We start from the raw sequence: 17127 nt of genomic DNA, 5'->3' as shown, positions 1-17127 counted from the left end.
CTCTATAGAAAAATACCCTACAATATGCTATCAGTTGGAATTCGAACCATGGAACCAAATTTAAAATATTAAAAAAATACAGGGATGAAAATGAAGGAACAGCTAGACTCTTGACCTCGCTAGTCCATCCTTATCGTCTTCCTAACCTAATTTGATCTACTTGAACAAAAGGGCAAAAAAAAAAAAAATAATCAAATGAATCATTACAATTTGCATCTCCAGGAAAACATACTACCTCATGAAAGATCTGAAACACAAGAACCTCGCATCAACCACATTACCAAAAAAGACAATTACTATCAATTTAAGTATCTTATAAATTATCCTACATTAAATGCCTCAAACACACTGAAATGCAAGACACAAATTCCCTCCGATCGCATCACATGAGATGAGAAACTGAAGTTGAAGACAGTGAAATCTTTAAAATGGCAAACGTTAAATACCTAAAATATAAAACATAAATGCAAGAACAAGAGTTCTGGCCCTCGCAGATTATATTAAATCTTGTTGAAAGCAACGATATCACAACTTTGGATATACTCATTGCGGGGCTCCTGAGTCAGAGTCTCTTCAATGAGACTGTCAACTGAGACAAGATCATCAACAATAGTCATCATGATTTGCAGCTTCTTGATGCCATATCCCACAGCAACAAGCTTAGCTGTAAGCAAAGCCATAGGATCAATAGGGAGGGAGGGGGAGGGGGAGGGGGAGGGGGTGATGTGGAAGTAGTATTTGATAAGGATTATAATCAACCAAAAAAAACAAAGAGCAATGATGCTTACATGCTCCCCATAAGAGGCCCGGCATCTCTACACTTCGAACAGCTTCCTCCAACTTCTTCATATCCGTCTCATCATCCCACGGCTTCACATCCAAGAGAACGGATGACTTTCCACCTAAAAATGAAACAAAGTAGCTTGAGATTTCAGTGAACATTTAATAAGAAACACTAAAGAAGGAATCGGAATGGAAAATGTAAGAATCCGAAAGGTGAAGGAAAGGCTTACTTTCTTTCTTCTTGGAAGAGGCTTTAACAGCCACCTCACGCTCCTCTGCTGCTTTCTTGTCTTCCTCTGTCTCATCGCCAAAGAGATCTAGATCATCATCATCGCCGTCTGCAGCCTCCTGAAATACAGAAGATCAACTAAATACAAAAATACGATCATATTCATGAAGGTGATAGAAGAAATGTATAGCTCCAAATAACTTGAAACAATATGCTCCAACAACATGTTTCCAATGTAATTTTTAATAGTGAACTGGGATAACCAGTTCCAAAGGCAGCAGATATAGAAAATTGATCAACACAATTTACTTGCACTAGATGGATTTTTGCAAGAATTTTTGTTCAGGAAGGTCTAATGAATCAACATATCAACAGAGCTTACAAAGAATATGAGAGAAAGAAAATTATAAGATAATTGAAAGAATAGGGAACAATTGTTAAGAACATGCCCATAGAGCATTGCAATCCATACATGACAGATAAAAAACTACTGCTATAAAAAAAAATTGACTTTGTCAAATACACTTGTACAGCAAAACAATCTTTAAAGAAGGTACCCCAGCTGATGAAGATATGTCGATACTAAAAATATTAATAATGAACAAATTTTTTGTGTGTCTTAATAAGAAAACCTGGAAAACATAGTACCTAAACTTATTTTGGACCAGTCACTCTAATTAGATTAAAAAAGCACTACTAGCTAGCTCAGTTTGTTAAATTAATTGCTAGTGCTAAATGAAGCAAGAAAATGGTTGAAATAAGTAAATTCCATAATGATCTAGGGTAGTTGCCCTGCTTGAAGACGGGACTAGAAGTAGCATACCTTTGAGACATCAGCAGAAGGTGCAGCAGCTGAGACTGCAGCTTGACTTCCAATTTTAACTCCAAGAGCTTCACCCGGAAATCTGGAAACAAATACATGATGGTCATTAGAACACTGCTAAAAGGAGCATAAGGTGAAAATAATAGAAAAAACTAGATAAACTGAACATTCAACAAAGATAGAGAGAGCACAATTCTTCTGTATGATACAGCTAAAGTTGCCTAATATCCAGTAAGTCGATGATAGACTGAGGTTGCCACCTTCGTTGACTTCATTGATCATAACTTTATTACAAATGCTACTCATGCCAAAAATTACCCTCAAATCTATAGATGGTCTTTATGAATCTCATTTATCCCCTCGAGCTTATAGACAAGATCAAGCATTTTCCCATTCTAATTTAGAACTTGTAAGTCTATTAAATATACAAACCATTCAGATAGACAAGTTTAACTAATTATACAAAATACAATATTTGTGAAATTATAAGGCAATAACGGAGATCAATACAGTAAATACAGATTAACTATTTTATGGCTTCCTGAATTGGGGCAAGACCAGTTACCAATTAAAGCATTACTTTAAAACAAAAAAAAATGTTTACAAAAGCAAGGCATAGGGACTAACATAGACAAAAAGAAATTTAAAATGAAAAATAGTTGACTGAAACTCAAATAAACTAGATGAGTACATACCTCGTACAAATCTCAATCAAATTGAACTATAACAAACAGATCTTTAACAAAACATACATAGTGCAAAATCAAGACAAATTTGATAAACCAAAACTTACATGTTGAAAAAATAATAATAATAACATCTCAAACTTCAAATTTATAGTGGAAAGAAAATGAAAATGAGGAAACGAAAAAGTTCAAGTCAACAACTGATCACAATCCCAGGCACGAAGGCTCCGATCAAACAAACCTTGGTGAAAGAACTCCAGAAACGCTAGAATACCAGCGGCTGACATTGGGAAACACATCTCCAGGCTTCGCGACGGCAGCAAACACTTTAACATCATCTTTGCTGATTTCATCCCTGAATTAACAGCAACACAGAAGTAAAAAAAAAAATCAATTCTTTTTTCGTTCCTGTATCTACAAATGGAGAACGCGATTACTATAGGTGCCAAAGAAAATAATCATAGAACTGAATTAGTGATTGGGAATTCACCCAGAGATAAATGTTTTCCCAGAGAGGAATTCCTCGAGAGTTCTGAGACCCGTTTCGGTGTGCAGATCTGTGAAGGAGATCGCCATCTCAACAGCACTGGCACTGGAGCAGCCGCACCGAAACCCTAACGACGAAAGAGACAGAACCCGAGTAGCCGAATGTAATTTATAGCACAATTTCTAGACAGAGAATTTACACATCCTCGTGTGTTAAACCCTATTAGCTACCTGGTTTCGTATTGGTAGTATTGTGGAACCCAGACATGTTACAGCATCTGTCAGGGTTAATGTGTCCCATATTCCTAATTATTCTCAATATTTTCTCCAACCTGAAAGCACCTGAATCGGAGTATCCGATCCATAAACGGACCGCCAAAATGGCCAGGCTGCCTGTGTTTTGATCCGACCTAGAGGCAAACCCGCTTCCTTACGCCATTAACAAACACGTTGCGTCCATGACGATGTCTAGTCTCTGGATCGTCGTTTCGTCACCATCGTCGCCGACGAGCTTCGCCGCTCTCGTTCCCTCCTCTATTCGTAGAACTTGTATCCAATACAAACCCCATGGCGGCGATCCATAGCCTCTTCATATCAACAAATCTGGCGGTCTCATCTTCTACAAGGTCTATGGGTGGGAGCCCTAGATCCACGAGGATCCGCCCTTCTCTTTGACTTAAAGGATACGTTCGTTCCTCTTGAAAATGAACTATTTGTTGGTTCGCTTCTGTCGATAGGATTACGGATCGGCGGGGCGTATGGACACGAATGATAGCCTCCGGCTGGCGAGCTTGTGGCACTCGATGCACGCCATCTCGCTGCAGCTTTCGCCCACCACCGGTTGCGCCGGCATTGACCTTCTGCAAGCCGACACATTTGACCTACACTGCTCTCAGTCCCTCACTGGTACTATCACTCGCCATATCTGTCAAATTTGCCTTCTAAATATGCCAGCCTTTTTAATTTTTTGTTCATCTCTTGTTGCATTTGACCTTCATCTCTAGAAAACTTTTGTGACGGTGTACGCTGTTTGTGCTGTCCTTATGGAATTTGTACATGCATCTTAGTATTGGTATAAATGTTGTTCTATTGAAACTTCAATGTGTTTGTTGGTAATGACATAATTTATATGTTCAAACACTATAGGGAAAGTCCGCCTATTATTGAGGTTCTATGATAAAACAATCGTGGTGATTGAGTAGAGAACAAACCACAAGATCAGAAGTTGGCCACAGATTAACCACAAGATCAGAAGTTGGGCGCAAAAACATTCCTTAAATCTGTTCTTATGGGATAATGATGATGGCATCTTGAGTCTTTTTATCATGCTGTGTCAAGGAAATATCAAAGAGAATCATCTAGATAGTTTGATATGTGAATGGATAGATGATTGTCGCACGTGCCCTGAATGAACAGATGATTATCTTAGGTACCCCTTAAAAATGATATAATTTCTCATCTAATAATTATAGCACATAAACCAAAAATTGTGTTTCCATGACAGTTTTGTCTTTAGAAACTACATTAGCATGAGATAATGCCCTAACTATATAGTGTTTGCTACATGGATATGTTCTTTTACTTTTGCTGATGTGGATCAAATAGTAGATCAACTTTGTGCTTGTAAGTCTATGGTGCTTCACAACAACGTTTTCTCAGATCTTGCCCAACCTTTTCTCAAACAACTGATCATGATTAATTCACTTTCTCGATTCAGTATGTGTTTTTTTCTATTTCAGATGTTTCCTAACTACCTTAAATAACTTCCCCCTGATTCTCTGTTTTCTCTAAATTCTGACTATATTTTGAGTAATTTCAAGAGATGGTGAAATGGGAAAAAACATCTTAAGATGATGTTTGGCATGTATGGATCCTATAGTAGGATAATTTGAATTGGATAAGTTCAAGTCAGGAGGGACGGAGCAAGATCCAAGAAAACTCTTTGCAACCTAATTAACGTTTACTTAAAGTATTTGTATCTATCTGACTAGCTACATATTTTTTACATAGAGCAGAGTGGCAGATAAATGCCATATAGACCAAATATAACTCGTGGATAATCATTATATTATCCCATTGTGCTTTGAGTCACAGCTAAATTGTCATTGATTTGAGCATTATAGGCACTGTTGTGGTAAGAATAGATGTATCTTAACTCTTAACCTCTTCATATTTGCAGTGATAGCTTTTTCAATTTCTCATACATGAACAACTGACTTTTGGCTCCAGATTACTTTATTTAGACACTATTACAGAGTACAATGTCCACAATATTATGGAATGTGTTGGAAATTGATAGGCAGTGTTGTGGTAAGAATAGATGTACCTTAACTCTTAACCTCTTCATATTTGCAGTGATAGCTTTTTCAATTTCTCATACATGAACAACTGACTTTTGGCTCCAGATTACTTTATTTAGACACTATTACAGAGTACAATGTCCACAATATTATGGAATGTGTTGGAAATTGTGGTATATGTGCATATAGTAAAATTGTCAAATTCTTGGTCAAGAAGTTGACACCAACATGTTAAGTTCAATTACAAGAAGCAATAGTGAAAAATGAGAACTATTCAGATGCAACATACAGTGATTTGATTTGAATATGTTGAAAACTCCGAAGACTTGAAGAATGTAATGGAAGGGAGTTTGGGGTTAGTGGATTATGATTCACCACACAGCATAAGTTGTCCATATACGTTGTAGATCAGTGGCAATCTATGCAATGGGTGCTAGGAGAGTATAGCATGATGGAGATTACATAAAGATCTTGTGCAAGTTCATTGACCTTATTTTTTCATTCCACTATTTTCTTGAATTATTGTTGCAGCAACCCAATAGTGTTTTAAATAAAAGGGTAGTAGGTTCAGCAAGCTTGTCACAGACCTAAATTAAAACATCTGAAATATTATGAATGCACCTCCCATGGTATCAGTTAAGTTAGGTCTACACGGGATAACAAAGGTAACTAAATTTCTCTTTTATTGGAAGGTAGTTTTACTGAAACTTGATATCTGAAACATAGTCTCTAACTTGAGAAGTGATGGGATACTCGAGTTGATTAACATGAAGTCTCTGCAAGGAAGAGTTTTATGTGTCAGTAGTAGACTATTTTAAACTCTTGTTTGCTTTTGACACCATGATGCATCAATATGACATTTCCTCATTTGCTGGAGAACATATGCATCTAACTGATTTATTATAAAATGAATCGCGGGAACAAAGTTCTTCGTTGTTTGTGAGCCTGGCACGTTGCACATGGAAGCTTTGCTGAAAGTGATCTATGAGTTGTACACATATTTTTCCTCAAATGTTCTTCTGTCCTTTCATGCACTGGCTTGCAACAGTCGTCTTCAATCTCATTTCCATGTGATCATTCTCATTCCAGACCAAATGGCTTTTGAACTTGGCATCAGCTAGAACCCTAGTATTTCATAGATAGTTCCAATCAGTGATTATTGACATAAATTTATAATTCACAGAATTTCCTAGGTCATGGAGATGGGCCTCTGCACTTGCTTAGTGGTGACGACGAACGAGGGAGTGCACAGTCATCCCATCGACAAATCCAACGATAACTTCGAGAACATACTCAAGCAAGACGATGCCCAATTATAGTTAAATAAGTAATTAATTAATTGTTGAATATTGGGTCTTAAAATGACTAATACGATTTTACAAGAAAAAATTGAGGTACCATCAATCGATGAAAGTTAGAATTGATTTCTAAATCAAAATTTATGTTTCGCGTAAATGAATCTAGATTATTAATTTGTTCAAAATCGATTATGGATAAATAAAAAATTAATTGTTTAAAGTTAAGTTCAAAATAGCGTTAAGGAAGTAGATGGGGAATAGTCCCACATTTAAAAATTCCAAGAGTGATTGCTTTCTTATAAGTACTACTGTGTTAATGAAGTTAACACAAAAAGCACAGGTGCTCTCTTCCCATGGGCGAGTGGGAGCCTGTTGCCCATACATGCTCAGAAAAATGTTGTGAATCAAAATGACGTATGGGAAAGAGCTAACGCTTATTGATGTGCTCCATGTTTCCAACATAAAGAAAAACCTAGTTTTTGGATCAACACTTGAATAAAAGCTTCTAGCTACGTTGTTGAGTGTTTTAATTTATGACATGATTGACTTAGGCATGTCAATAACAAGTTAAATTTATTACCAAATGTCAATGTGGACGAAAACACACAAATGTGAAGCGTGCGTGGAAGCAAAAATGACGAGACTATCTTTTTATTCAGTGGAAAGGTCAATGACTCCTCTAGAGTTAATACATAGTGATATATGTGACTTAAAATTCGTACAAACTAGAGGAGGTAAAAAAAATTTTATTACTTTTATCGATGACTGCACGAGGTTCTGTTATGTCTTTTTTTTAAGAAGTAACGACGAAGCTTTAGAAGCTTTCAGAACTTATAAAACAAAAAATTGAGAATCAACTTGATAAACAAATTAAAATAATTCGTAACGATAGAGGTAGAGAATATTGTGCACCGTTTGATGAGTTTTGTTCAGAATCTGACATTATCCATCAAAAAACGGCACCTTACTCGCCTTAATCGAATGGTGTTGCTAAACGTAAAAATTGGACACTAAAGGAAATGATGAATGCATTGTTAATAAATTTAGGCTTACCCCAGAACTTGTGGGGGGAAACTATATTATCGGTAAATCATATTCTCAACAAAATCCCTCACAAGAAAAACGATAAAGCATCATATGAACTATGGAAGGGTCGCGAACCATCGTACAAATACCTGAAAATGTGGGAGTACTTAACAAAGGTTGAAGTACCCAGCCAAAGCAAGTAAAGATCGGACCTAAAACATTCGATGCGATATTTGTAATATATGCCTATAATAGTAGTGCATATCGTAATCAGACATTCTTGATATTCATGTGGGAACAACCATAGAATCTTGGAATGCGATATTCTTTGAAAACATATTTCCGAATAAGAAGAGAAACATTCAAAATGATAACAACGGAAGTTCTAACGAAAATGATATTTCTGAACTTAGTTGTCATAAAAGGACTATTGACAATCAAAGCGAAGAGTCACATCGGAGCAAACGTGCTAGAGTTGAGAAATCGTTCGGGTCTAACTTTATGACTTTTATGTCAGAAATGGACTCAAGAACATTAAGTGAAGCTCTATCTAGTCCCGACATCCCATTGTAGAAAGAATATGTCAATAATAAAATCAAGTCCATCATGAATAACCATACTTGAAAATTAGTGGACCTTCCTTTTGGTACTAAACCATTAAGTTATAAGTGGATACTAAAACGCAAGTATAAAGTTGATGGATCGATTGACAAGTATAAGATCAGACTTGTAGCCAAAGGATACAAGCAAAAGGAAGATCTTAATTACTTCAATACCTACTCACTAGTGACAAGGATTATGTCCATACGAGTGCTAATAGTCATCGCAGACCTTGAAATACACCAAATGGATGTTAAGACTGTGTTCTTAAATGGTGAGTTCGAAGAAGAAATCTATATGGAGCAACCCAAGAGGTTTATAACTCCAGAAAAAGAGAAAAAGGTGTGTCGACTTGTTAAGTCATTGTACGGACTTAAACAAGCGGCTAAACAATGACACGAAAAATTTGACAAAATAATGTTGTCAAACGAATTCAAAATAAATGAATGTGACAAATGTATTTATGTCAAACACACAACTGAAGGTCATGTAATCGTTTATCTATATGTAGACGACATGCTTAAATGGGCAGTAATCATAAGGTAAACATGAGTATAAAGAAAATGTTAACCAAGAATTTTGATATGAAAGATATGGGTATATCAAATATTATATTGGGAATTAAAATTCTCAGGGCATCCGATGAGATAGTTTTGACACAATTCCATTATGTAGAGTCAGTGTTGAAAAGGTTTAATGCGTACGATTTCTCTACAGTAAAAACATCTTTGGATCTAAGTCAACACTTAGCGAAAAATCATGGTAAGCTCATATCGCAATTGGAATATTCTCGGTTAATAGGCAGCTTGATGTATCTCGCAAACTACACACGTTCAGATATTGGTTGTGTGATAAACAAGCTGAGTCGTTTTACGAGTAATCCAAACGACATCTATTGGAAAGCACTGATACGAGTTCTTAGCTATTTGAAATATACTATGAATTACAGATTACATTACGGAGCGTATCCCGCTGTCTTAGAAGGATATTGTGATGCTAATTGTATATCAGATACAAAAGATTCTAAATCCACTAGTAGGTATGTATTCACAATCAATGGAGGAGCGGTATCTTGGAAATCCACAAAACAGACATGCATTGCGGTCAACTATGGAATCCGAGTTTATAATAATAGACAAAGCAACAGAAGAAGCTGAATGACTGAGGAATTTTTTTGGAAGATATTCTGAGTTGGATGAAACCTGTGCTCGTCATACTTATACACTGTGATAGTCAATCGGCAATTGGAAGTACACAGAGTAATATGTATAATGATAAGTCACGACATATACGTCGTAAACACAATACCATTAGTCAGTTGATCTCGAACGGAGTGATTGCAATCAACTATGTCAAGTCAAAAGATAATGTAGCAGACCCTCTTACGAAAGAGCTAAGTCGAGATCAAGTATACTACTCAACGAGATGAATGAGATTAAAAATCTACAACTAAAACGACTGTAGCGGTAACCCAACTTTATTGACTGGAGATCTCAAGATCTTGATTCAATGGGACAACGAAGTTACAGAAGTTGTGTTACAACACATGAGATATATTATCTCTATCCCAATCTTAGGATGAACTTGTGCTATCCTACCATATCTAGTGAGGTTAAGCGTATGCTTTTAATGACTTCTATACCTTTATAAGGTGGAGTATGGTATGAAACTCTTGATAGAAGTGTCACCTTTGTGAGTGTGAAGACAGACTGCTTCGATGAAACACTTATGAATCCAAGATGGTGTCCATGCCAAAACGGAACCAACCATGAGAATCAAAAGTAAGTGAGATAAGTCTCTGTGTGAGTGTTATTGTCTGAGTATACACAAACAGCTGAGCAATTCAAGACATCACGTTCACTGTGCAGCCTAGTATGTTTGATAGCATTCCACTACGGAAAGCTTAAAGCCACAAGTTACCTCTCTTGATGCATTGACTTATCGATTGGACTCTTGTAAAGTGTCAGCATGCATACATCCATTAATTTCCATTCATGTGAGAGATTGTTGGATATTGGATCTTAAAACGGCCAATACGATTTTGTAAGAAAAAATCGAGGTGCCATCAATCGTTGAAAGTCAGATTTGACTTCTAAATCGAAATTTACATTTCGCGTAGATGAATCTAGACTATTAATTTCCTTAAAACTGATTACGGGCGAATGAGAACTTAATTATTTAAAGTTAAGCCCAAAATTGCGTTAAGAAAGTAGATGGGGGAGTAGTCCCACATCTGAAAATTTCAAGAGTGATTGCTTCCTTATAAGTACTATCGTGTTAATGGAGTTAACACAAAAAGCACAGGTGCTTTCTTCCCATGGGCGAGCAGGTGCACACGTACGTGCACAAGACCTGATCTGAAGTGTCAGATTGAATGAGTTAATCGACGGCTGAGATTAAAAGACGATCTGAAGGCTCAGATCAAGGGTTAGCTGAAAAGATACAACCTTTTAAATTAAACGGCTCAGATGAATCCTCACCAAAAGGTACCTCACCTCTTCTTTTCTATAAAAAAATACACAAAAAAATAGTATAAAAGAAAAGCAAATCAATTTACTCGAGAGAAAGTTCGTCGGTCTCAAAATTTGAAGTGCTGCTATTTCGAGATAACGTCGTTATATCTTGGGAAACGAATTGCTGCTATCCGTAAGCACATATAGCGGAGCAATATCATTTTACGGAAATAGTGTTGAATACTAGTCTCCTTGGGAAATGAATTGTTATTATCCGTAAGCACATGTAGCGGAGCAATATCATTTTATGGAGATAGTGTTGAATACTAGTCTCGATGATATCTAATATCAATTTACATCCTCCTGACGATAATCTCTGACAGTGTCGATAGTCGTAAAGTGACTATAAGCATGAGCTCCTTCAAGACCTAACATTAATTTCGTTAGTTAATTAATTAATTATTCACTAGATCTTGTTTTGTAAATTAATTTGTGTTTTAGATCAACAATCATATAAAATACATTTTGTTATTAATAATATATAATTTGATTCGTTCAATTTAAACTAGGAAAAAATTATCACATTTATATAAAAAATAATTTCAAAATTTATTAATAATTTTCATACATTTATTATTCAGGAATGTAGGGTTCGAGATTTTTTTTATTAATTAATTAGTTATTTAAAGTTGTGTTCGAGATTTAATTGTGCGCATTACTAAAAAAATTTCTTATTAATTAATCAAGATTGATCCTCTAGATCATAAAATGTGGATTAGAGGATAGACCATTCTCCATTAATTAATCAAGATCGTAGCTTAGAATCTTCTGGACCATAAAATGTGGATCAAAGAATAAATCATTCTCTACTACTGGTAGAGAGTGATGGTTTCATGTGTAAAATAAATAAGAGTCATCATTCTTCATCAATAAGAGAGAGTGATCCATCTTTTGATCCGTATTATATGGATCAGAGGATTCGTGTTCTCAAAATCAAGAATTCGAGATTTAGTTATGATTTATTTAAAATTTTTTATGTTAATCAATTAAAAATTTAAAGTTTTTGTTAGTTCCATATTTTATTGACAATATTATTAGCAGAAATTTTTATAAATATTTGAATAAGAAGGTATACTTTATTAAGATGCTATTTACAGCCTTCCGATCCAGATAAATCTGATCCTGGCTGTTAATAAAGGACAGAATTAGTTCCGTTTTGATCTAACGGGTGAGATGGGGCTCCTCCCTCCCTACAGTAAGCGTTCGTTCCGTGCCTATTTATAGCGTCGTCTCGAGGCGATTGGGGTGCGCTTCCTCGCTCGCCACCGCTGAGTCGGTTCGCTTAGCTTAATTAATTAGCCAGACAAGGAGCAGCCATGGAAGAGGATTCGTCCCGAACCCTAACCCCAACCCTTCCTTCCCTACCGCCGGACCATGTCGCCCCGCTGCACGTCCCAACCGTCGTCGCCATCGCCGCCCTACCCCCGCCGCCTGCCATCGCGCCCATCCCTGTCCCTCGCGCCACCCGGGCCCCATCTGTCGGATCCGACTCCGACCGTGAGGGCTCGCTCTCCCGGCCCTCGGCCGACGACTACGAGGTCTCTGAGGAGAGCCGCCTCGCCAGGGAGCGGCAGGAAAAGCTCGTCCAGGAGCTCCTCATGAAACGCCGCGCTTATGCCATGGCCGTCCCCACCAATGACGCCGCTGTCCGCGCCCGTCTCCGCCGACTCGGGGAGCCCATCACTCTCTTCGGTGAGCGCGAAATGGAGCGCCGGGATCGACTCCGTTCCATCATGGTCCGGCTCGACTTGGAGGGTCAACTCGATCGCCTCCTGAAGGTCCACGAAGATGAGCAGGCTGCGGCAGCGGCTGCCGGTGCCCCTGCTGAGGACGAGGGTCCACAGCAGTACCCCTTTTACACGGAGGGACCGAATGAGCTTCTTGAAGCCAGGGTAGATATTGCCAAGTTCTCAGTCGCCAGGGCGAAGGCAAGAATCGCGAGGGCGAGGAGGAGGAGGGACGACCCTGACGAGGACGAAGAGGTTGAGGCTGAGTATGCAGTGGATCAAGCAGGTGGCTTCATCCTTGAATGTAGTGAGATCGGGGATGACCGTCCACTCTCTGGGTGTTCCTTCTCTCATGATTGCACGATGCTCGCCACAAGGTACAACCTTCTTACTTAGCTGGTTTAGGGATTTATCTTTAGAAAATACATATCTTGGAAAAGAAAAGAAATTGATTGCATTGGGTTTCTCTGCCGGACGTATTAGTTCAAAAGTCAGAAGGCAATCCGTTGTGTTTGCAATCCATTTTTGTGATGATTCAACTAGTAATTATATTTACTCCTTTCCCTGTGTTGAGTAGCTGAAAGGAGATTACCTTTATTTCATTCATCCTTTCTGGGGAAATGAGAATGGATGGACTATAGATCTTCCTGTGGAGCCCTACCTAACAGTCAGGAAAAGGTTGGCTCCAACAATTTCCGCTGTTATCTTGTTTCATTCTGTCAGTTTCTTCATCGTATGCTAACACACTAAGGTAGTTAGGTCTTCCTTCCTTCTGTCCGGCCAACTTAAGCCAGAATTCTCAACTTTACAATTCAGCCTGAACTGAAGTTCTTCCTATCAAGTAGCCCATGATTGACTATCACAAGCGTTTGTTATTAAATGATATTGGCCGTTGTAGCAGCATTTCCACAAACATTCATCGAGTTTGTAGATTGATTATATGTTTGTCATATAGGTCTTGGCTGGCAAGCATAGTTTGTAGAATCGCGATCCTACGTAGAATCGATTTATGGTCAGGATCGGATCAGTCAGGATCAAATCGTAGAATCGTACGATCCTACCAAAAACCTTTAAAATCTTATCATACATGATTAATAATTAGAAAAAATACTTAAAAAATTTATTTACATATAAATAAATAACTAATTTTGTATATATATGCAATCATTTATACTCAATACCTCAAATTACATTACTACATGTACAAATTTAAATTAACTTGTAATTTAACTATCATTCTCGCATAGTAATAATATTTATATTTTCATATCATAAAATGAAAGAATATAAAATTTCTATTAACACAATAATAATAACACATTTAATGTCAAAAATATTTCTTTGGTTTATAAGATAATTCAATTTAAAGGCTAACAAAGCACCTAACGTATATAACAAAAGCTATTGAATCCTTTGATTCAAATATGAACGCCAGAAATAATCTTTTAAAGACTGGTTGATGCCACACAATACTAGACAATAGACATCCAAAAACTCATTATTTTGGGGAAAATAAATTATAGAATATTATTGATAAAAAACTAACTCAAAAATAATTAAACATATATTTAAATAATTTAAAACCGTAATAAGATGAAAAAAAATAATAATAATAAAATAAAATCTTCTAGACATCCGAAAAGGATTTAAATGATATTTTTTGAGTTTGAAATAGGGCGGTTAAGGATAAACTTTGAAATTTATTAAAGATCTCCGAACGAGCTTTGATTTGATATATTATAGGTCTCGTAGTTCAATCCGAGTCAAAAGTTATGACCTTTCAAAGCTTCCACCGATCCTGCTCCGATCTTACCGATTCTGTTTCGATCCTACTGATCCTGTTGCGATCCTATTGCAAAAAGCGATTTTGCACGATCCTGGATCGATTTTAGGTTTTTGGATCGTAGAATCGTACGATTCTATGATCCGGATCGCGATTTTGCAAACTATGCTGGCAAGCATACCATGTGTCTCAAATTTCAGCATTAATGTTTACCTAGATTGGCTATTGATTGTGAGTTTTACTTACTGCTTCATTTCCCTTTGCTCAGCTCATTTAGTGGAGTTGCCAAAATATGGAGTATGCCTCAAGTAACAAAGGTTTCAACTTTAAAGGGTCACACTGAGCGTTTAACTGACGTGACATTCTCTCCCACGGAAGATAATCTGGTAGCAACTGCATCCGCTGATAAGACTGCAAAACTATGGAAGAGTGATGGGTCTCTTTTAAAGTCATTTAATGGACACCTAGATCGTCTTGGACGTGTTGCATTCCATCCATCGGGTAAGTACATTGGTACTGCTAGTTTTGACAAGACATGGAGACTCTGGGATGTCAATACTGGGACAGAATTACTACTTCAAGAGGGTCATAGTCGAAGTGTGTATGGGGTTTGTTTCCATCCTGATGGATCTTTAGCAGCATCTTGTGGCCTTGATGCACTTGCTCGTGTATGGGATCTTCGTACTGGGAGAAGCATTCTTGCATTTGAAGGCCATGTTAAGTCGGTAAGTAAAAATATGTTTCTTTTGGTTCGCCTCTCATCTTTAATGGTTCAATACTGGGTTTAGATTCATGACATCTTCATTTGTAGTTTTGAAAACTTCAGAATTGTCTAATATGTTGGTTTATTTTTGTAGGTCCTTGGACTTAGCTTTTCTCCAAATGGTTATCGCTTAGCCACTGGTAGTGAGGATAACACTTGCCGCATATGGGACCTGAGAAAAAGAAAGTGTGTATATACTATACCAGCTCATTCGCATCTTATTTCACAAGTAAAATTCGAACAACAGGATGGGTACTTTCTGGCTACTGCTTCATATGATACCAAAGCAATGGTATGCATAAATAATGTGTGCAAACTCTGTTTCACTTCTTTGCATGTCTAATTTGAAATTCTTGTTTGGTATTAGGTTTGGTCAGCTCAAGATTTCAAGCCTATTAAAACTTTATCTGGTCATGAAGCCAAGGTTACGAGTTTGGATATCACCAGTGGTAAGTGACAATGTCTTATGACAAGGTTTGATGTTTAGTATATTGAATGTACTACTTAAACCAATTCTTATGTAGGCATATTGTTGCATTATAAATTGACATAACTGTAGATGAAGTCTAGAAATAATTTTTTGCCTATATAATTCTTATATTTACAACAAACAATTAGCCTAGTGTATGTATAACTGGTTCTATCTGATCTTCAAAAATGCAGCATATAATCAAATCATTCGCATGGCTTAGTTTCACTTGTTGCTATACTTTCACCTTTGATGTGTAGAGAATTTTGTTTTTTGTAACTCAGTTCCAGGTACCTCTACTGCAGTGAAAGTTTTTTTATTTATTTTAAATGCATCCTAGTCTTAGTTTGCTAGTATAGGTGCTAGGTGCCAACTATAAAGAGTGTTAGTGTAGTATTTTGCTGATGCCAATTTTTTTTTTATTGTAACTCAGTCTGTTTTGCTCTGCTGTGCATCTTTGCATAAGTTAAATTGTTAACCATCCATTATGTTACTCTACATCATCCTAGGTGATTACTGTCAATAATATTTATCAATTGCTTACTACAGAATCTATATATTTATGCCTTCTTTGCAAATACAGCAGCATGATACAAGTCATTACGTTTTGTTACATGAAACATTGCCATAAAGTACCTCCATCAGTTGACAAGATTACTCGGATGTTTGTCTTCAAACATGAAATTGACAAATTTGAGTCCAAGGAGTATACAAAGTTTAGATGCATGCACCCGTCAATAAATTTTAGTTCTGCCAGATTACTCAGGTGCCCTTAGTATAAATAGAGATCTCTCTGCCCATCTATATGGGCATAGTAGTTCATCAGTTTCTTCTTTTTTTGTTACTCTTGCTGATATATCATAAATATCACTTTTCCAAATCGACAACTTTGTTTTTCCATGCCTACTTTTTTGTCATATTATATAACAATCGTTGATTTTTCTTGTTACTCAGATGGGCAACAGATAGCAACTGTATCGCATGATCGCACTATCAAAATTTGGTCCAGCAGAAGCAACGAAAAGAAGAATGATATGGACATGGATTGAATTTTGTATCTGATTGTCATCTGATCAGTTTTGACTGCTGTTCCTCGTGTTATTGAAGCTATCAACTTTAGGTAAAACTTACCACTTTGGTCTTTAAACTCTGATGGTAATACGACGGAACCCCAAGTGTAAGAACCCAAGGCACAAGTTTATGTAAAACTTACCACTTTTGACTGCTGTTCCTCGTGTTATTGAAGCTATCAACTTTAGGTAAAACTTACCACTTTGGTCTTTAAACTCTTATGGTAATACGACGGAACCCCAAGTGTAAGAACCCAAGGCACAAGTTTATGTGAGCTTATTCAGCTGTGAAAAGCTCTTAAACTGTCTTTTAGATTTTCTGGCCAAACTGTTGCTGTTGTTGTAGTTCAGGAAGCTCAGCTTTAGATTTATCCACTCATTTGATATAGCTCATCATGTATGTCATCATCACTTTTTTGCCTTGTGGCAATCAACTTGTAATCTATGTGATAGTTCTGAGTTCATAGTCCAGAATAATTAACGTAAAAATTTTGTAAGTTTGGATATGATGCACCAACAAGACATGAATACATCTACCTAAAATTGAACATATAATTTCTGCTTGATTTGC

At 36.9% G+C, this 17127-nt stretch overlaps 2 protein-coding genes and 1 pseudogene across 2 annotated transcripts; 2 read left to right on the top strand and 1 right to left on the bottom strand.

Moving 5' to 3' along the window:
* Positions 1-277: 277 nt before the first annotated feature.
* Positions 278-3176, bottom strand: LOC122019355 (elongation factor 1-beta-like). Its single transcript, XM_042576831.1, has 6 exons — positions 3012-3176; positions 2763-2876; positions 1836-1917; positions 1014-1131; positions 789-902; positions 278-664 (listed from the first exon to the last, which is right to left on the bottom strand). Exons 1-6 carry the CDS (start codon positions 3095-3097, stop codon positions 501-503), a joined length of 678 nt encoding a protein of 225 aa, XP_042432765.1. The 5' UTR covers positions 3098-3176; the 3' UTR covers positions 278-500.
* A 269-nt stretch (positions 3177-3445) lies between these two features.
* LOC122019366 lies at positions 3446-4609 on the top strand (annotated as a pseudogene).
* A 7369-nt stretch (positions 4610-11978) lies between these two features.
* LOC122019344 (U4/U6 small nuclear ribonucleoprotein PRP4-like protein) lies at positions 11979-17020 on the top strand. Its single transcript, XM_042576823.1, has 5 exons — positions 11979-12848; positions 14523-14979; positions 15112-15309; positions 15385-15466; positions 16441-17020. Exons 1-5 carry the CDS (start codon positions 12061-12063, stop codon positions 16533-16535), a joined length of 1620 nt encoding a protein of 539 aa, XP_042432757.1. The 5' UTR covers positions 11979-12060; the 3' UTR covers positions 16536-17020.
* The last annotated feature ends 107 nt before the right edge of the window (positions 17021-17127 follow it).

Source organism: Zingiber officinale, chromosome 1A, assembly GCF_018446385.1.
Source record: "Zingiber officinale cultivar Zhangliang chromosome 1A, Zo_v1.1, whole genome shotgun sequence".
Lineage (NCBI taxonomy): Eukaryota > Viridiplantae > Streptophyta > Magnoliopsida > Zingiberales > Zingiberaceae > Zingiber > Zingiber officinale.
This window is presented reverse-complemented; position numbering and strand designations above follow the sequence as displayed.